Genomic DNA, 20,858 nt, shown 5'->3' with positions numbered 1-20,858 from the left:
TTCAAAGTGAAATGGAAACTTAGAAAGTAGGAAATGTCTTACTCTCTTAAATAAAAGTATCTTGAAGGGAGCAGAGTTTGTAATGTGCCAGCACCTCAGTGACGGAGCTACAGCCTTTTATATATAAGTCATTGGTAGGGAGGCAGAGTGGACGGCCGTTGCACACGAAAGGATCAAAAATATCAGTTTTAAATGGTTTTATTGTTTTAGTTTATGTTTCAAAGATGAGGATTCATAACTGCATTCCTACTGCAATAAATCTTTGCTTTGAAGACTTTGCTGGGACAGTAGACACGTCCACATTTATGTGACATCAGTGCTGGATTGCAGCTTCTTTTTAATGACATGTTGTCAAGTGTTCTTGTTTCTCTGGATCAGGAGTGTCAAACTCAGTCGCACAAGGGGCCAAAATCAAAAACGCACCTTAGGTCACGGACCAAAGGATAAACATTTATTGAACACTATAAAACTACATTTGCAAAAATTTGAAAATGTAATTTTTTGCTTTTACTATGAATAAAAATAGGCAGGAATATTATTTCAGAAAAAATCAAGTTAAACCTTATAACCCTTAGCTCTAGCATTTATGTTCTTTGATTTACTGTAACTTTCGAACCGCTAACACGATCATTCCAGTAGATTCTGAAGGGGAAAAGCAGCCCTTCATTATCTACTGGAATGATCGTGTTAGCGGTTCGAAAGTTACAGTATGTTAAAGATTTTGTTTTTAAGTGTCACCAACGATGCCTCAGGTGTTAAAGGGTTAAACAATGTTCAGTAATTTACTCTCCATAAAAATATATTTAGTCAAAAATATACAAGTTAGAAATGAGTGCAAGATAATCATAGTAATAAAATAAAATGATCTGGAGGGCCGGATAGAATTTCCCCGGATCCGGCCCCCGGGCCTTGACTTTGATACATGTGCTCTGCGTCTTTATGCATTCTTTATTTTCCATTGCTCTTCTGCTATTTGTTTTTGTGTTAACACGTTTTATTATGGCAAAAAAAAAAAAAAAGAAAANNAAAAAAGTGCAAACAAATCAAAGATGGAAGTTTTTCCTTCCCATCAGATGACGCCACCAGCAGCTAAACTCATGCAGTATCATGGATGTGTGCAGGAAGGTCCAAGCAAGTCATTTGTCAGAAACGCCGTCACCGAGCAAACAGGGTCAGGCCTGTGTGCTTTATTCATCTTTTGAGTGTAGTTGATATGAGTTTATCCCCATTCTCCTTTTGAGCAGTCGATGTTAGTCATGACTTGGGTTGTTCCCAGACCCGTATAGAGGGGCCATACTGTCGTAGATTTAATTCTCAGTGAGGCGGCCCAAAGACCCCGAGGAGGTATCCCGTTTAGTGTGGACTGGCTAGTGTGATGTCATTACCATTTAGGATAAACTGTGCCAAAGTACAGACCCCAGTTTTGTTCTTGATGTTGCCTTCATTTGAAAGTTTTCAAAATATACTTGAATCTGGCCCTTGATGAACAATATGTGATCTCATTCAGTTAATATTGCATTGTGTGAGAAACTGCAATGTAGGCTGAAACCAAAGAGTATCATCAGTTAGAGGCAGGTTTAGGCTTATAACGAGACAAAGATGTTTCAGTATGACTCTAGTGATTGACAAATATTGATTATAATATGTCTACCAATATGGGTGATGTCCAGCCGTATGGTTCTGATCCGAGGAAGTGAAGATCTTCATGGACAGAACTTCCTCCAAAATCCTGATTCTTTCTCCTTCCAGTTCACCAAAGACTCTTTTAGCTAATTCTCCAATGTTTATTGACTGTGATCAATACATTCAATCATTGGTTTCTCAGAGTTCTTGATAAAATAATCAAAGCTAACATCAAAATGCTCTTTCATTGATTTACAATCCTTTCCAACTGCGGTCAAATGAGCCGCCGTTCACATTTCCGTGGTCACATCAAGAAGCTCCGTGGAGTCTGGTGGAGATTTTCCAGCGTTCTCAGTCCTGCTACCGTAAGTATTGGATGAAACTCACACCAAAAATCCAGTGATGCTGATTTGACCACAGAAATGTGAACGGCGGCTCATTTGACTGCAGTCAATGTGAAGATACCATCTTCTCTTCTCCAGAACCTGAACTAGACACTAGGAACAGATGAGGGTTTAGTGCATGTGCAGCAGAGCTGTTGATGGAAAGAAGATCATTCATTCAAACAGAGTCTGTCCAAGACACTTTGATCATTTTTATTGAGGTTTTTATTTATTGAGTTTTTTACTTATATTCCTATCTTTTGAGAAGTTTGATTCATCACAAATATTGAATGCATCTGTGGTTTATTAGTTGATTCTTTGCAAATCTACACACATCTCTTTATATTTCTGAATGTTTTATCTATTTACACATTTTGCAGTGATTGACCTGAAGAACAGCTCAAATGTGTCAAAGTGCATTTGCTGAATCTCAGTAACTATAAAGTTAGCCGTTTGTTCTCGATTCAATTCAGTTGTATTTATATTGCCCAATATCACAAAGACAAATGGCCTCATTGGGCTTCATGCTGGTAAGTTTACAGACGCAAAAGGTTAGTCATAAAATATGAACAATAGCAAAAACTAAACAGACTAAATAATGGTATCGATGGTAGAATCTGTGTTTAAAAAAACTAAACAATTTTGTCCAATAAAGACTCAATGTTGGATCGTTAATGTGAAACCAAATGCAACTATTTTGGAAACCGACAGGAGTTCATTTCTGGTAAACCCTTCTGTAAACTTTGAATCATGCATCCCAACACCTGCAGTTCTCATCAAGGTGAAAGTTTTATCATTTTGGCCATAAAAAATATGGAGCATGGAAAATTTAAAGAAAAAAACATCTATGCAAAATCCTCTTCAAAGACGTAAAGACAGGATAGATCCATAAAAGTATTCCCCTGCTTGAAAGCTGTAGATTTCTTTCCCACACCATCTCTCTCCATCTTCTCCAGCTGCAGTATCATCCTCAAGTTCAAGGTCCTTGAAATCCTGGAGCATCAGTCAACATGTCACCTGCCTATCCTGCTGCCTCCTCACACCTCCCATCCCACTTCCCTTCAGTCCAGCAGGCTTTTTTTTCCTTGAACTGAAACATCCTCTCAGGCAGAACGATTCAAATAAGACACAGTGTTTGCGTGGGCCTCAGAGCTTGTCCTTTCGCACATCTACTCTTCGTTGGCAGCCGCCTGCTTGTATTGGATGCAAATTGGGTATTAGAAGAGGGAATAGAAACATGAGATAGCGTGACACTGGGGAGGCTGAGGAGAGAGAAAAAGCGCAAAGTGTAGAGAGGGAGGCTTAATGCGAGAAGAGAATGCAAATACTTTTGAGATGGGGATGGACGAGTGGAGGAGAGCAGGAGGGAAGGCTGGATTAAGGTAGAAAGAAAAGGCGCCGGTCAGGTGTTGGTGTGACTTCTGGGTTGGGTCAAAGTTTCCCTCTGGACGCTTGCGAGAGCTAAATTTGCATTGATGGGTCTTCTTTCCATGGAGACGTCATGTATCAGTGCTTGGGGACATCGTACGACAGCCATTAATCAAATCACGGCCTCGTCTAAAGCTGTCTCTCTCTTTCTCTTTGTCTTTCAGGTAGCATTAGTCAGTCTTACTTTGACCCCTCTCTGACACTTGTTTTCTTTTCTTCTTTTATTAGAAGGATATAGTTAATATCACATTTATCCGTCAGATAAACCTATAAAAATGTCACCTTATCAACGTAAGAAATATGTTCAGCATGTAAAAGCAGTGCAGCAGGACTGACGGAGCAGTGCAAATAACAGTGGCAGCTGTGTAGTGTTCACACAACATTTTCAGGACCTGCACTGCCTTTAACTGACTGGATAGGTTTAGTTATTCATAGAATAAACTTTTAAAAATGTGTTGTGTTTCATGAGGTCTCAGTGAAATTCTGGAGCCATTCACAGACCTGATTTTCACTCCTACTGTTTGCTGTAGGTGACACACCCTCAATCAGTTGTTTGCATAAGTTTGCTCCAGCACTCTGTCTATGAAAATAGCTGCAAAGACGTGCAGTTTCACACAATTGCATTGTCAAAAGTATTTGGACAGTGGCAGAGCAGACATCCTGTCCACTTATTCACTGCTATTAATATCTAAAGTAATCATCACAGGCTTACATTACAAGTTTCTTTTTCAGGAGACTTTTTATTGTGTGGACCAAAGAAGAAGCTTTATTTCCCGCTCTGGGGTTTATTTTTGCCAAACTTCTTATTTTATGATGGCCAGTGTTAGATTCAAACTAGTATAGTTTCTGCTTTTCACTTTAAACTGAATTCAAACGTTATTATTTGTGGCAGTAGTACAGTTGTTTGTTTGAAAGGTAATGTGTTATTGATGTTCTAGTCCAGGGGTCTGCAACCTGTGGCTCTTTTATGGCTTTATTGTGGCTCTTTAGCTTTAATGAAGAATGCTAACGATTGAATACATAACAGGCTAGTTAGTTATTTTTTGTCATTTCTGTTTAGATTTTTAACATGTCAAGCAACTAAGAAAAAAAATAATTTACTGTCAGAAACTCTGTAGAAATGATCTTTTTTTATTTTGTGTTAGTCAAATAAAAGACTCCAAATGCAGTTTAATTTAGTAAATTACACTACTGTGGTTAAAGTTTTAAACAAATGCAGTTTTAAATGATTGAAAATAATTTAGAGATATGTCACATCTTAGATAATGAAAATAAAAACCTTAGTTTATTCCAAATGTGTAATTTTTTTTCTTCATAAAAAGATTATAAAAAAAATGTTGTTTATATCTGAGAGTAAAAGTGAACAAAATGATGGTGGTACCCTAATGATAAAAGGTCTCATGCTTCACTGTCTTGCATTTGTAATTGAAGTAAAGTTGCTGCAGCAGGACGATCTTTTGGATAGGGCTGGGTTATAAAATCGATTAATTGATTTGAATCAATTTAAGCTTAATAGATCAATAATCAGTAACCCATCAGTAGACGGGTTAGGCTCCAGCACCCCCGCGACCCCGAAAGGGACAAACCGGACAAGAAGATGAATGAATGAAAGATCAATAATCGATTCATAAAAAAATATAGATCGATTTAGCACATAAAGCTAAAGTCTGCTAGCTTGATGCCAATGTTTAATGGAATTTCTCATAGGATGGCTAATGCTAACGCTAGGTTGACCTAAACATACATTGGTGACTAAATGAACATCTTTATAAACTCACAGACATGCATTTTCTAACTCTTTTAAGGAAACACTTTTTAAAGTAGTCTAAAAAATAGTTTTTTCCTCATACTTTCTTCTTCTGGAATAAGGTGTAATGCTATAGCGCGATCACCCCCTAGTGGTCAAACTGAAACGTCCTCCAGGAGAAGCAGAACAATGTTTCCAATGTTAATGATCTGAACATTTTAGTTAGAACTTCTCCTTTAGAGAATCCATGGAACACTGGATGATATTAACAATCTCATTATTTTACTGATACATTTACAGTATGTGATCAGATTAATATAAATATATTCTAAACATATAACAAATTATTGATTTAGCAGCTGGATGGCTAAATGGGCTAAATGCAGGGCTGGCACGCAGGGGCCCTGAGTTCAATCCCCGGGGTGTTCACTGATCTCCATTCAGACCCTTGACGCTGCTGCCTAACTGGGTCCCTCTGCCCTTCAAGAACAGGGTTGCGTCAGGAAGGGCATCTGGCTGTAGAGACCCAATAAGGATAAGCTGAAAGGTGGTGAAGAAGAAGAATAGATTATTCATGTATTTGTAAACAAATGTCTAAATCTGTGAACTGAAAATTTAATTGAATTGAAGAATCAAAAGGATCAAACAAACAAAAAAATCGGAATGGATTCAGGCTCTTGTGAAATGGATCGTTTCTGGAAATTATATGGATACCCAGCCCTACTTTTGGACACACGGTGGGTTTTATTTTGAAAGGAACTAGTGTGTGCTGCTGTCAAAAGTAAAATAAGTTACAACTGTTATATAAAAACATAGGTACTGTTGCAATTTAATTATTGTAATGTTTAAGTTACATTTATAAATTCAACTGACAAAAATCATAAATGTTGTGCTCTTTTTAACAAAGTGAGAGTTTGTGGCCCTGGTTGAGTTCTGGTCTGTAAGAAACTAGAGCAAATGGCTCTTTCTGTGTTAAAGGTTACAGAGCCCTGGTCAACTCGTTCAACCTGCAATGTCAGAGGTTTGCCTGGAAGTTATTTACCACTCATCCGTTATGAATGAAATCTTTTAACATTTATATTTTACTGAAGTGTCGTTGTCATGCATTGCATCATCAAGGACTGGCATTTGACAGCAAATAAACAAATTCAGTTTTTCCATGATGTTATCAATGAAGGTTCTCGTCTTAAAGTTGAATCGTAGGATTTACACTTAAATGTTTTACCACTCTTACACTTCATCAGTATTATCACATTTTAGGATGCTTTAATGGATCAGCTTTGGGTTTGCTGTCTCATTCTTGGACGGTTAAAACCATTCTTAGTGTGAGTCAAATATTAGCAGATTGTGTTGAGCCCAGCAGCGCAGATGCACATCCTCACACACCCAGACTGTCTTTCTGTTAACCTTTCTGCCACTCAGGCTGTCTTCACGTATCATCCTCAGGCAGCCCTCAGTCTTCAGCACACCCCAACAGCCTGTCTTCACTGTCTGGAAGGTTGTGACCCCTGGAGTGCCAGCACGTTGTGATGCTTTGACCAGGACTGATCAGCACCCCACGCTCTCAGCCCCCACACCTGTTCTGAACCCTGTAGTGCCTGGCTTAGAGGGAAGGCTTCCTTTGAGGAGTGGGGGTTGAAAACAAACGAAACAGTGGGGCAAAAGTGAAAGGTCCAGTTTGGGAGTAGATGCTAAATTCATTGACACCCCCACCCTCAACCCTCATCCCCTCTCTTTTTTTGACTCAAGGACCATTCCGGCCTTTCAGGCTGCTTCCTGCACAGATTAGTTTTTTTCCTCGTCTGCTGCCGTCCCCTCAACACAAAAGGTGGCTGCCCTGGCTCTGGGGGTGTAGCACTTTAGTAATGTGAAGGGCTTTCAGGAGCGGCCCGGGTCCAGGCCTCCGTTAGTTGGTCTGAGAGAGTAGTAGGAGTGGAATGAAGGCCAGCTTGGGGGTAATGGTCTCCTCTCCCCTCTATGAAAGTCATGCAGCATTGTTGGCCAACAGAAGTCTAAGAGACAGGCCAGAGGAAGGCCACAAAGCAGGGCTTTGGCAGGACTAATGAAACTCAGAGCTACACGTTAATGATCTAAAAGGCTGCACCAAAACACTCAGCAGTCCCTTTCCGCTCACATTCAAACTCCTCTTGATCGCTCCTTCCAAATAATGACAAGGCACTCTACTGTTCCACCTTTATTGTAACCTTTGATGTGTGCCTTGTTTTCTTTGTCTCCCTGGACCCCCTCCCTCCTTTTCATTCCTTTATGTTACGTGGCTGTCACTCTTCTATTAAGGCAACAAACAGAACAAGGAAAACAGTCTGTGTGTATTGGGGTGCACCCAAAGGTTCGCGCTTTATTTTTCCAAAGCACTTAAACTTGGAATTTTCCATGTGCTGCCAGCAGGATACACGTCTTTTGTTGTAGCAATTGTTGCATTATTGGAAACAGATTTGTTTGTTTTGCTTTAATAGCTATACTTTATATCATATTTTTAGATTGTAATTTCTACGATATTGTGCCTTTACTACAAGTAAAACGTAAACAGACAGACCACATAAATTATTGTTCTCTGACGGATTATTTAATCAGCACAAGGTTTCAAAATCATTATGCTGATAGAATCTAAATATTCTACATTCAAATATATGAATTTAAGACATTGTTAATATCTAACACACTTCATGTCACAATATTGTGATTATTGAAAGTAGTTTGGCACATAGCAATTCAAGTTTTTTTTGTGAGTGCACATTCCTTTGCTGATCATTTTCCTGGGGTTCTTTATGATTTGTTTCTTCAACCACTGACCTACTTATCAATCAAGACAACACACTCAAAGGAGGAACCATTGTTGTATCTACCCTAACTCCTGAAAGAACCTCACCAATGATCAGGCCTGAAACCCTCTCTGAAGGTGGGCTGCCACAAAGATCAGAAGAGTGTTGTCCAAAGAAAACCTCAGAGCACGTGTCAAAGTCAAGGCCCGGGGGCCGAATTCTCTCCAGATCATTTTATGTTATTGTTATTAATGACCCGATGTTATCTTGCACTTATTTATAACTTGTATAATTTTAACAAAATATATTTTATGGAGAGTAAAATATTGAAAGTTATTTAAGGTTTGAATTGATTTATTCTGGAATAATATTCCTGTGTTTTTATTATTCATAATTATGTTAAAAAGTTATGGTTTTATAGTTTTAAAAATTGACATTCTGCTAGATTTTTGGAATATTTTGTCATTTACTAAGATTTTTTAGGCTATTTTGGAGTTTAGCTAATATTTCAGCTACATGCTAGCTGTTTTAGCTAACCTAAAGTTTTTTTGTTTTGTTTTTTAGGCTAATTGGCATTTATCTAATATTTTATATTTTATATTTAGTTATCAGTTTCAGTGTTTTCAGCTAATTGCTTCAGTGATTTCCACTATCAACTTCAGCATTTTCAGCTATCAGCACTAGCATCTTCAGCGGCCATATTCAGTTTACAGCATTCACACTAGCATTATCACAGGTAATGCTATATACCTAGTTCATAATTAAGTTAAAAAGTTATGGTTTTAAAAATGTAGTTTTTTTTCATTTGTTCAATAAATGTTTCTCCTGTTTTGCCCGCGACCTAAGGTGTGTTTTTGATTTTGGCCCCTTGTGGGATTGAGTTTGACAGTCCTGCTTCAGGGGATCTTCACAAAGCATGAAGATCCCCTGAAGCACTTTCAAAGATTAAACTCCTGGATCTCGAAATCACAGAGAATGGGAGCGGTTGAAATTTAGAATAAATGCGTTGAAATTTAGATTTCAGAGCAAATTCAAAGTGGACATTTTATTTGAGAAAAATCAGAATTATGGCCCAAAATTATCAGTTTAAATATAAATATTTTCCTAACTAGTCAGAGATCCTATTAGTTTGTAGTTGATCTGGTTTAAGGCTGATTCAGAAGTGATACTCTTTCTGCTCACACTTTGGTGCCTTAGGAGGATATTTGCTAAAAACAAAGTCAGTCATTCCTAGTGAGGACGACTTGATGTCCCTTTTATCCTGCCAGAGATTCAGTCTGCATGATGCGTGCTCTGCAAATGGAGGCAAGTTGCATGATCGCTGTAAAACAGGAAGTCAGACGGTAAGTGAGCCAGTGGCCTCCCTCTCACCGATTTAGCTGGTTAAGATCATTAGGCTTTTAAGGAGCCCTTTGAGATGGCCTGATTATGTTTGACTGGAGCTTTATGGTGTATGCGGCCTGAGATAGGTTTCTCTGGATCATCTGTCTTTGTGGTGCGTTTATGTGTTTGCCCATCTGTGTGTTGGACCAGAGTGCAGGGCCATTTGATTGCTCTTGATTAACAGACTGCCAAGCAGCAAAAGCAGAGTCTTTGTCATGCAGCATCTTGAGCTGGTTACTTCCAATCATTCCTTGGGGGTGCTTGTGTGATGCGTGAGTGAGGCGGCAAAAACGTGAGAAATAGAAAATAACACTGGACTGAAAAAAGCAAAACCATAGAAATACTTCCATAAGACAAACAAAGGTGCAGCTTTTTCTGAAGTAGATTTGGTAGTATTTTTGAAATAGAATCTTAGATAAAAACACATAAATCGATGTTGAGTGTTTTCGAAAAGTAGCATCTTTAAAGGGTACCCAAACAAGGAAGTTGGAGGCTGACTCCACCCACAGCCGAAATTTGAAAATACAGTCACAGGGTTAGGTCTTGGGGCATTACTGTTATCATTACTGTATATGCAGATCATGATGTGGGACTTCTAAAACTTACATGATTTGAAATTCAACTGTAATACCTCAACTTAACCTGTAGGGGGCAGCACACAGGGGGTTTTTGACTATATTTTCCAGAATTAACCAAGATTATTTTAATTTGTCAAAAATTTGGCAATGACCAACAATCTGCACTTTTACGGCCCATTTATAGAAGTCAACAGACAAAAAAAGTTGATTTAGGGTTTGTTTATCCCTTAAAACTGACTGGACTGAAGAGTAACAAAGATTATACTCAATAAACGGTATTGATAGCTCTTAGTGAAGAGTTAGCACAGCTTGGAAAAGTGTGTGCATGACATATTCAGTCAAATAGCTCTCCGCTGGCTCTCCTGGGACTAACAAACTTGTTAATCATCTGTTTACAGCCAAACTGAGCAACCAGGATTCATACAACAATTTCACCAACAACAACATGGGGAACCCTCGGCTCAGCCAACTGCCCAGCCTCACTGTGGTGCTGCCGCTGGCTCAGATCAAACAGCCCATGACACTCGGCACCATCACCAAACGCACCGGGTAGGTCACAGACTACAACACAGCCACTGCAGGTTTCTGCTCAGGTCAGGTCTGTTCTTCCACTGCAAAGACTGATTCTAAATTCATACACTAGCTTTGTGTCATCTTCCTTCAGGAGTTGACTGACCACTTTCATCTTCTTCCTCTTTTAATTAAAAGAAATTTAGGATAACAAATACTGCCAAGTAGAACTGTTATTATAGTCAAATGTCTTATTTGTGTGAAAGTGCCATTAAAGCAAACTCTCTGTGGTGTTTTCCAGTTGTTTAGGGGACGGCTTACTAAAGAATTTAAGTTGGAAAACTTCCTTTTACTAGTCTGTTGGTTTTATCTCAAATGGATTATCTTAATCCGTATCAATAAACCATTTATTAGGTTATTAACTAATTGATGTGAATGGAAAATTCCAGATGCTTTGGAAGTTTATTGAACTTTTTTTTAAATAATCTTTTTTCTTATTCATTTTTACATGCTGTTTGTACGCCATGCTGTAAACTAAGGTCATCAAACAGAATAAAACACATTGTTTTATTCATAATGAAAATGAAAAATACAAAAACAATTGTGAAGATAATTCAAATAGAGTCATAAAGCTGTCATACCTGCTATCCATTTGTACCATGGCTATTTAATATACCACTGAGTTTTCCCTCCTCCTGCTCGTTCTATTTATTGTGCTTATTGTATCCAAGATACCATTCCGGTCAGAGTGTGGTGGAGGCACTGTGTTGCCTTCTCATGGTGAGCTTTTTTATTTCTCTCCTTGGACATCCACTAACTAGTAACTGCAGAGTATTTTGTCCGTAGGAGGGCTGAAACATTTTCTCCTGCACATCCAGCTGATGCTCACAGACTTTTTTTGCATAGGCTAATGAAGCACAACAGACATGCAGACTCATTCAATGGGCTGAAGAAATACAGAGAAGACACACTTTTGATATCACATTTTAGTATGTCTATTCAAATTTGAACACTTATTACAATAGGTTAAATTGTAGGATTACAATGTCTGATTTTTTTTTATCTGGTTTAGTTGTAAAAAGTATAAATGTTTTTTTTCCTTCTCCTCGTCTCTGGATCTTTGCCAAGCATTGTAATTTTGTAGTTTTAGGACCATCAGCAACTACAGGCTTTTGCTAAGTTCATTTACATACGCTACAGGTGGCCCTGCAAATATAGACAGATTTTAATATTTTCATTTAAATGTGATTTTCATGTCCTGTTTGAATAGGAAATGTGCTAATGATTCGAACAGATGGCAAGGGACCCCCACCCCCCACCCCCCGCTCCTGTGATATTTGATAAGTGGAGCTTTAGGGATAAAAAACAGAGTCCTGATCCTGCAGTCAACAAAACAAGAATGTGGGTGTTTTCCCTAATCATAAAGATGACTTTAAGTTCATTTGTTATGTAAAACTGATGAGATGGGCTGTTGTGGTGTCAGCATTTGCATGTTTATGAGAAACCAATAACTGCTGCTTTGGTCTTCCAGTCTGTTATGAAAGCATACACTTTTTTTTTTTTTTTTACACATCTTAGGTCTGTTGCTTCCTTATCACTTATACCCACTCTTATTTTCCTGAATTACATCCCCAAACTTTGGGTTCAGTTTAATGTTTGACATACTTAGACGTGCAGACTTCTGACAGGGTGAAAATGCTTTTGGAAGCAAAAGTTTCATGACGTGTCTTGAGTTGTCAGAGTTTTTGTGAAGAACTGAAGGAGTCACGTGGCTGAAAAAAGTCTGCAAATATGTGAAACCATGAAAAAAAAAAAAAAAAACACCAATAGGTGGGGGCACACTGTATTGTGCATTTAAAATGAAAATGTTTGGCTGAGCACCATTAGCTCCGCAGAGAAAGTGGGTGTTGATGCTTGACTGGGAGGGCGAAACAAAGTTATCTGCTATTAGAAATCCAAAGAGGAAACCGATCATTGTTTTATTTTGAGATGGGACTAACATGAATTTTCTACAAATAATGAGCACCGGCATTGTCTAAAAACTACGGAAACTCCAGAGTTTACCACAAAAGTCCCACCCCCCGAAACCACGGGAGGCGGGCAGTTCAGAAAAGACAGACACGCCTCCAGCTGAGAGCAGACTCCAGCCTCGCAGAACACCTGAGATTCAGCTGAATCAAATGTCTCCCCAAGAAAACTATTATTTTTCACAAACACTATAAGGAAAATGTACTTAAGAAAAATAAGTAGTATTAAGAAAAAAAAACAGGATTCCAGAAAGAATGTCAAATGGACAGCAGTGCTCTTAGGGGAGAAATTCTTATGTTTTGGGTTGCCTGGTAGCCACACAGGCAGATTGAAGCACAGCCACGTGGAGCTGTGAGGTCTGTGATGTTGTACAAAAACAATTCATTAAACATATTTGGGGATTCCACAGCACAATGAATCCAATTTTTCCAGAAGGAATTTTCTGTTTTTGCATGACTATAGTGTGTGAATACAACATGAAAAAAGGACAAAATAAAGGTAGTGTCAGAGGTAATGTTGATTTAAATGATAACAAATGAGAAAGCAGGTAGTCTTTCAAATAGAAAATACAGAAGTAAATTCAAAAGTAGACTAAAACTGAGTTTTAGGCCCTAAGTTTAACCTAGGGATTAAAAACAAACATTTAAAAATGTTAAATTCTCCATGTGATTTCCTGTTGTGATTATTAAATAAAATAAATTAATCAAAATTAATCGCGATTCATTTTTTTCCAGGTTTGTGATTAATTAGTTAATCTAATTTAATCAATTTCCAGCCCAATAAATATATTTAACAACAGCATGTTAGACAGTTTGACTCAGTGTTTTTGAAAGCGTGAAACATTTTCAGTTAAATGTCACTAGTAGAACTTAGTGTGTGCTTCATGATCTGCAACTGTTTAAGACAAACAGCTGGACATCATTTTTTTAAAGGTTAAATTCCAGAAAGAGAAAAAAACATTAAATAATTAAACAAGGGTTGTTATTATTTACTACTAAAATATATTATCAACGTTTTGGTGTAAAAGTCTTTATCAAAACAAAAAGTCTAAAGACCATAAAGTGAATTTATCCACTTATCTCTTATGCTACATTAGAGCTCTTTGTTTTCAGTTTAGGACACAATGTTGTTAACAACTAAATCTGTGTATTTTGTATTAATAAACTCTCTGCACCTTGTGTTGGAAAATGATCAACGCTGTAAGCTGGTCTGCTCCTGCTTCATCCCTCCATCCAGTCAGTCCATAGAAGATGTCAGCATTAATGCATGTGGACGTGCAGCTGTGCAGCAGTCTCCTGCCTCCACGCCGCTGCACCAATGCCCCACACGCCACACACGCTGCGAGTGAGGCAGCAGGTTTGCCCCCTAGAGTGGGAGGTGATATCATATGCTTTTGTGCTATACTTGCATCAGAGTACCCAAGCACCATCTGTTGGTCTGTGCAGCCAGACCCTCTCTTTCTCTTTTTGTGTGTGCTTGTTGAAGGGTGGAGGGTGAAGTCGAAGCATCCAGCAGCTGTATTTACACCTGTATGAGCAGATCCCTGTTGGCAGGGCAGCAGAGGAGCACACCAGCTGCTTAACCTACATTCCCTACCGTGCTGTCTCTGTGTGCACTGTGCCGTGACACACCAACACCTATGCACTCATGGATGAAGCCTTTCCCCCATTTTGTGTGACCAACCAGATCCTTGGGACCACCAATGTGCAAAAGATGTCACTGTTTTTCCCTCCCTGATGTAGTGTTTTCAATATCAAAGACCTCCACAAGTTCATGCACAACTCCCTTCTCTCTTAATTTAGTTTGTGTGCTCTCCTGGCCTCAAAGCCGGGAGGAACTCTTGAAGAATCCTCAGCATCCGCCTGATAAACCCCGCTGCAGACTGTCCCAGGTCAGAAAGTGGGGGAACATATCCAAACTTCTGCTAGGCTTCAAACTCTCATGGGGATCCTGAGGTGTCCCCCTTCTGATCGCATTTGGCAAAAAGTTGAAGCCATTTTCTTTCAATCCCAAAGAGAGCGCTCTTAGAATGAACCAATTCTCTCCTGTTAAGGAAAACAGTTCAAGGCATTTCACTCATCCATACAATCAGCGCTGTTGTATAATCGTGGACTTTACTTGTCAAAATGTCTGCAGGCTGACATTTGGCTTTGCAAACCAACAAAGCAGAGCACACTTATCCCATCTACACACCGTCTGACTTTAACACAGACAAATGAAAATCCAAATGGAGAGATTGTCAGACGCAAAACATAACACCACCCTTGACTAAATCCCACAGATAACATTTTCAGGCAAATGCAGATGAAGTAAGTGCAGGCGGGGTAACAAGAGAGACAACAGCCAAAGAACAAATGAGAGCCTGTGATCTGTCACAGATGTGCTGTCAGCTTACTGTAATACTGGTGTAAGAGGCAGCCTAGTGCTGAGCCATTGTCTTCTCCAGCCTCACTGAGACCACAGCTAAAAAGCAGCTTTAAGAACACACCACATGGCACCAAGGCTAAACCATTTGCACAAATCACCTCCCTTCCCTCCCGTTTTAATGGCCCAGGCGAAGCTGCTGTTAGGGCCAATAGGTTAGGAGATGAATGTGTGAACAATTATTCTTTGGGAGAGGGGTCGTCGGCCTTGCAGGTCGATTATGCTCATTCTTTCCTCTTTCTCCCAAATAGCTTCCTCTTTCCTGGGTCTGTGTAACACATCCACTTGCTTTTACATATTTCTAAATCCCGTTACCCATCTGCTGGTTGGGATTTGAGACTTTGGCACCAAGCGCTCTTACCATCAGCGTGTCACTCTTTTTGTGACCAGTTTGTTTGTGCCTGTGATCCAAACTGTCTGCCGATGGATCAGCATGGGAAACAGGTTCCAGGGATGTCCTGTCTTAGTTATATATACTGTCTATTTTTTTATTTTTTCAAGTCCTTATTGCCTTAGCTGAAGTTGGAAATGTCACTTTGGCAGCAAGAGTTCCTGACCTAAAAAAATCCAACCGAAATCCAACTTCTGACCATATTTGTACATATTTTTTAGCATGAGATAATATTTGGAGATACTGTAACAGACCCAAGTGAAAATGCACTGCAATGCTTAATGGAAAAGATATTCTGGGTCACTTAGGACTGTGGTGTTATAGAAGGGTTCATGTTGTCCTACTGCACATGCTTTGTAGGGAGAAACACAAAGCTTTTCTGACCCTTGCTGCCCCCTTGTAGTTCTTACCTCACCCTTCCATGACTCTCCCATTGGGGTCCCTCCATTTACCCAGCTGGAAGGCCCAAATGGTAGCTCAGCTGTGGATGGCAGAGGCCAACCGAACCCCCACTCCCCCCAGAGGCAGTTTACCAGGAGCCTCCATTACACCAACCAGCTTAATCATCTGTCTACTTGCTCTCCAGAACTTAGACATTCCATAGCAAATTGTTGCTCCCCGTCTCCCGGAGGAACATTTTTCTACATATCCGTGTACCAAGACTAATTGGATACTGCGTGCTATCGTTGGGAGGGCCAGGGCGGATGCGGTGAAAGCGATAAAATAAAGAAGTGCTCCAGAGTGCTTTGGTTGGCTAGGGATTCTGTTTTTCATGACTGGAGGAGGTTGGCTTACAGGGACAGAGTTCAGTCTCATTGGACCTTTATTGCTGTAGGGAAAAGGCTTATTTACTGTAAACTATTTACAGAGCTCTGTCACTATCTCTGGACATGCAGAATAAACACAGGAACACACTCCCACTCCTAATGTCTTGTAAACACACACCGACCGCCAGATAGACAGAAGTGCATCCTGAAGAAGACACTACACTGTGGAGGACTCTTGGATATACACTTCGTACACAAACAAACTCCATACTTGTTAATATAATCATAGTGGATGGACATTTGCCCACACCCTTGCTTTCATGGGCATGTACATTCTGAGCACAATGCACTGCCACAAACACAAAGCTCGTCTAATAAAAGAAACACACAACTTGTCTTAACAATGCCTAAGTCCTGTTAGTTTTTCTAGTGTCTCCAGTTGTTAAACAAATGGAATAAAGTTTTTATGCTCCTTCCCAGTCAACAAGAGTGAACCGTTCAACAATTTGAACTCTTCTCCATCTATTATTTTGTGTGGTGTATTTAATTGTCCAGAAAACATTGAAAGTAATATAAAACATGAAGATTTTAGGAAACAAGAGAAATAAATAATCTCAAGGTTGTGGACAGGTCATATGTGATAAAATATGGTATTGTCATTTTCGAGCCGCCGCAGCAGATGAGTCATCAAACTGTCCGACAGGTTTTCAAATCCATCTTGGAGCAGACGTTCTGTTTCCTGCCTCATGTGTGCTATGCACTTAAACAGACACGTCAAGGAGTATGTAATGTGAAAAGTGTGCTTGGTCAAGTGTGCTAGTTTAAATAATGGTTTTTCCGTCTATTTTTGTGTCCCCACCCTGTTCACCCTCCCCTGCACCCCTCTTGTGAAGACCTTACCTCTTTGGGGCGGGATGTTTTGCCTTTAAAACTCCATGGTGAGTTTTGCCTCTCCCCTCCTCTTTACTCCCTTGGCAGCATGCAACCATTCACTCCGCCAGAGCTCACCTCCTCCTTTACTTCTCATTTGTCTCCTTGTATATTTTTCAACACTCTGCTGTTTGCACAGTCATAACTTGGGGGCGGTAAAATCCTAAAGAGGAGTGTTTCTTCTTCTCTCATATTTGCTTTTGTTATTCAGTGTTTTTCCTTCACTTCATTTTTCTAATGTCGGAAGAGTAGATATGAGAGGATTCTCTTTTTGTGTCAAAGTCACTGTAACATTTTAGTACAAAAGTGATTCCTTATCACTTGAAGATGATGCTGTACTTTGTTGTACTGTCAACCATAAAAGTGTGATTAATATTTGGTGCTGGTAACTGCGGGGACATTAAAATGCAAAAGTATTGTTGTTTTTTGTTTTGTTTCTAATTTTATAACCCTTTGTGTCGTATATTTGTTTTATTAATATTCTGTAAAACATGTCATGTTAAGATTTTCTTTGAGTTTACATGTTTTTCTTCTTCAGTTGAATATGTTGTTGCACGCAGTCCTTCCTCCTGTTGAAGATCCGCTAATGTTGAGCGACCGATGTTTACATCTTGTCCACAGTAAAGTTCTGCCTTTCTATTATATTCAACCTTTTTTTTAGTTTACTCTCAAGTTACAGAACATGTATGTAAAATTATGTGACTTTTTTTTCTCATGTATTCCTATGTATAAAGCACATGGTATACAGTATTCTTCCCTTATTCGCGGGGATTAGGGACCGCAGCCCTCCATCACTACGTCGAATCCGCAAAAACAAAGAACCCCCAGTCTCCGTCTCACCCCCCATCCCCCACAGCAGAAGAATGTCCGTTACTGATCCATACTCCTCAAAAAAACAGACTATGTACTTTACATGAGTTCTGTCTCTCTGTGCCTTTAGAAAGTGCATGCTTCCTCCTTCATCAGTTAAGTTAGAGAGGGCATCTCTATCCAGAATTTTCCAGTTTCCAGTTTCATCCATAATAAATACCTGTTCTGGATGATATTTATCCTGCGCGATTATCAGGATATTTTCGAGCCACTTCTGAGTCAGCTGATGCCATTTCTCCATGCAGGGTTGCTGTGAGTGTGTACATCATGGACTGGCTGGCGTGCTCTTCAACTGCGCCCCTCTCCTGGGAAATTCCCACAGCTCCTTCGGAAGTAATAGTTTTTATACAAATGTCTTGAGTTATCAGAGTTTTTGTGACGAACCGGAGGAGTCACATGACTGAAAAAAAATCTGCAAATATGTGAAACCGTGAAGAAAGAAATGCGAATAAGTGGAGGAACACTGTACTTGTAAAGCAGTCAAGCACAAGGAGTGGCTAATAGCAATGCTTAGACCTCCATTTCTTATCATATTAAAGTATACTTTAAAGCAATTGTTTAGTGTATGTTCAGTAACCACAAAGTAAGATCAGTTTTACCTCAGCAAAATGTTTATATTCTCTGTTCTATATTCTCTTTTTTAATGAGTCCATGTTTTGCTAGAACTCACCTCATGTTTTATCTAAAATTTAACTAAAGTCCTCATTTAGTTATTTTAATAAAACAGTAAAATAAACTTCATACTAATGAGCTCCACATTATTTTTATTTTAAATTTGTTGCCAACTCCTAACTCTGCAAATTCTCATCTTCCATTCTGTGGCTGTGAGCCTTGTTTGTAGGAAAAAAAAACTGACAAGTACCAGAAAAATGTAAATGATTTCTCTGCTTTCATTGTCAGAGAGAAATATGAAATAATGAAATTCAATAAGGGGCAGAAAAAGAAGACAAAATGTAAACAAATGGTCTGTAAGAATGAAAAGGATTACAATTTTTGTGGAAAACTAACCAAAATGTGTATTCATTAATTTTGCATTTTACTGAGTGCATATGTTGAACTTTGAAGAGTTTCCATACAAACTGTTCACTGTTTTGTATTTTATTACAGGGTGACAAAGCCTAGTCTGTTGTCAACGCTGCCTTGTGAAATCAGATGCTTACAAGCTTTTAAAGGCGCAGAGAGACAGACTGACAGTCCTCATGAAAAGTACACAGTCTATTGTTCTGAATTAAAAAATAAAACTCTTTATGTTAAGCAATACTCCAAAGTTATTTAATAAATGTTTACAACGCATGATCAGAAGTGATTTGGATGGGTATGGATCTCCAGTTGGCGGAAGTCCCCGGTCCCTAACCCCATAAATTTTTGTTGTGGCTCCTTTATGGGAACATCTTCTTTTATTATTATTATTATTATTATTAATTATTTATTATTTTATCTTTCCGTCGTCATTTCTCTTTATTTCTCTTCAAGCCGTACCTGAATGGTCAAATACGCGTTGTGCATGGACAGAATGAGATTGCGCAGAGCGCAATGTGTGTGTGTGTGTGGGGGGGGCTCTGAAGTGCACAGCAGTAGCAGCAAAACATGAGCAGAGTAAAGACAAAAGAAGAAAGCACCAAGTGAAACAACAATGGTTGGAATGCTTTTGAAATGGATAAAGAGGAAAATTGAATTCCATGGAGGAAAAGTAGATCTTCATCTGCTAATGCACTTTTTTAAAGTTACTTTCTAGTTTATAACTTTTCCATGGAGAATTTCATTTTTCTCCTCAGTGTGTTTAAATCATCTTTTCCTTTTGGGCTTTCCCTTCAGGGACTTCACAGCCAATGAGTTTCCTCCATCTAACCGTCTTCTGCAAACTTTCCTCTTCTTCATTCACTGCATCCATAAACCTCCTCTTTGGTCTTCCTCTAGACCTCTTTCCTGCAGCTCTAGACTCAGCATCCTTCTACCAATATATTCACTGTCTCTCCTCTGAACATGTCCAAACCATCTCAGTCTGGCCTCTCTGACTTTATCTCCAAAACCTCTAACATGTGCTGTCCCTCTGATGTATTCATTCCTGATCCTATCCATCCTGGTCACTCCCAAAGAGAACCTCAGCATCTTCATCTCTGCTACCTCCAGCTCTGCTTCCTGTCTTTTCTTCAGTCCCACTGTTTCATGGCTGATCTCAGTAAAAATCATCTGCAACCATCACAGTCCATGGTGATTCCTGTCTAATTGGAAAATAAAACTACATTTTTGTGCAACTCAAAATGTTAACTGTACTTTTATTCATCTATGCACATTACTAACATGAAATATAGACACAATAGATCAAAGTATATCAGCTGATATCTTCTGATATTTTTCTACAGGTTGTTTAGTAGAATGACTTTAGAAAATATAGGTCATGTTTTGGTGTGCCACCCCAAAATTTAAAGTGGCCCCCCAGCGGCCACCCCCAGGAAAAATGTCTGGAGGCGCCACTGAATCTAAGCAGAAGTAACAAAATGTAAATAATTAAAGTAAATGAACCAATGCTACAAAACCATCATTTATTCAAATTGTTTTTTTCTTCAAACCCAAACAGCCTCAATGGAGGAGGAGGGAAAGAGCTGCACGTGGCTCCAGAGCCTCAGGTTGGAGATCTCTGATCTAGTCTAATAATCCAATCATGTCCTGCTGAACAAGACCTCTCCGCACCTGCACGCGCTTAGTGCGCGTGCAGTTGCATAGCGCACTTCCATACCCGTCATGTGCGCGCCAGCAATATCACTCAAAGCATCCCCACCTTGCGGCGACTGTGCCCGCGCACAGCATATCCCCACCTTTCCGCATGCGCCTTTGCGCACAGCACATCTCCACCTTTCCGCGTGCGCCTTTGCGCACAGCACATCTCCGTCCTTTCACGTGCGCGCCCGCGGGGCGGGGAAAGAGAAAAAAGTAGGAAAGACTAGAGTAATCATAAAACTGAACGCGCCTCTTTTTAAAAAGTCAGAAGAGAAAAAGAGTCACAAAGGTGCGTCGT

The 20,858-nt window shown here is 39.4% G+C and overlaps 1 protein-coding gene across 3 annotated transcripts in view; it reads left to right on the top strand.

Moving 5' to 3' along the window:
• bcas3 (BCAS3 microtubule associated cell migration factor) overlaps window positions 1–20,858 on the top strand; it is a gene marked incomplete at its 5' end in the record, with an annotated part of 146,712 nt that overhangs the window by 20,474 nt on the left and 105,380 nt on the right. For 2 of the 3 annotated variants that reach the window (XM_036210843.1, XM_036210842.1), the window contains 1 exon segment: window positions 10,321–10,471. In XM_036210843.1, the coding sequence (XP_036066736.1) occupies window positions 10,321–10,471 (151 nt within the window). 3 annotated transcript variants of the gene reach the window in all.

The sequence above is a fragment of the Oryzias melastigma genome, unplaced genomic scaffold (assembly GCF_002922805.2).
Source record: "Oryzias melastigma strain HK-1 unplaced genomic scaffold, ASM292280v2 sc00261, whole genome shotgun sequence".
NCBI lineage: Eukaryota > Metazoa > Chordata > Actinopteri > Beloniformes > Adrianichthyidae > Oryzias > Oryzias melastigma.
Note: the sequence above shows the minus strand (reverse complement) of the source record. Positions and strands in the feature narration are given on the sequence as shown.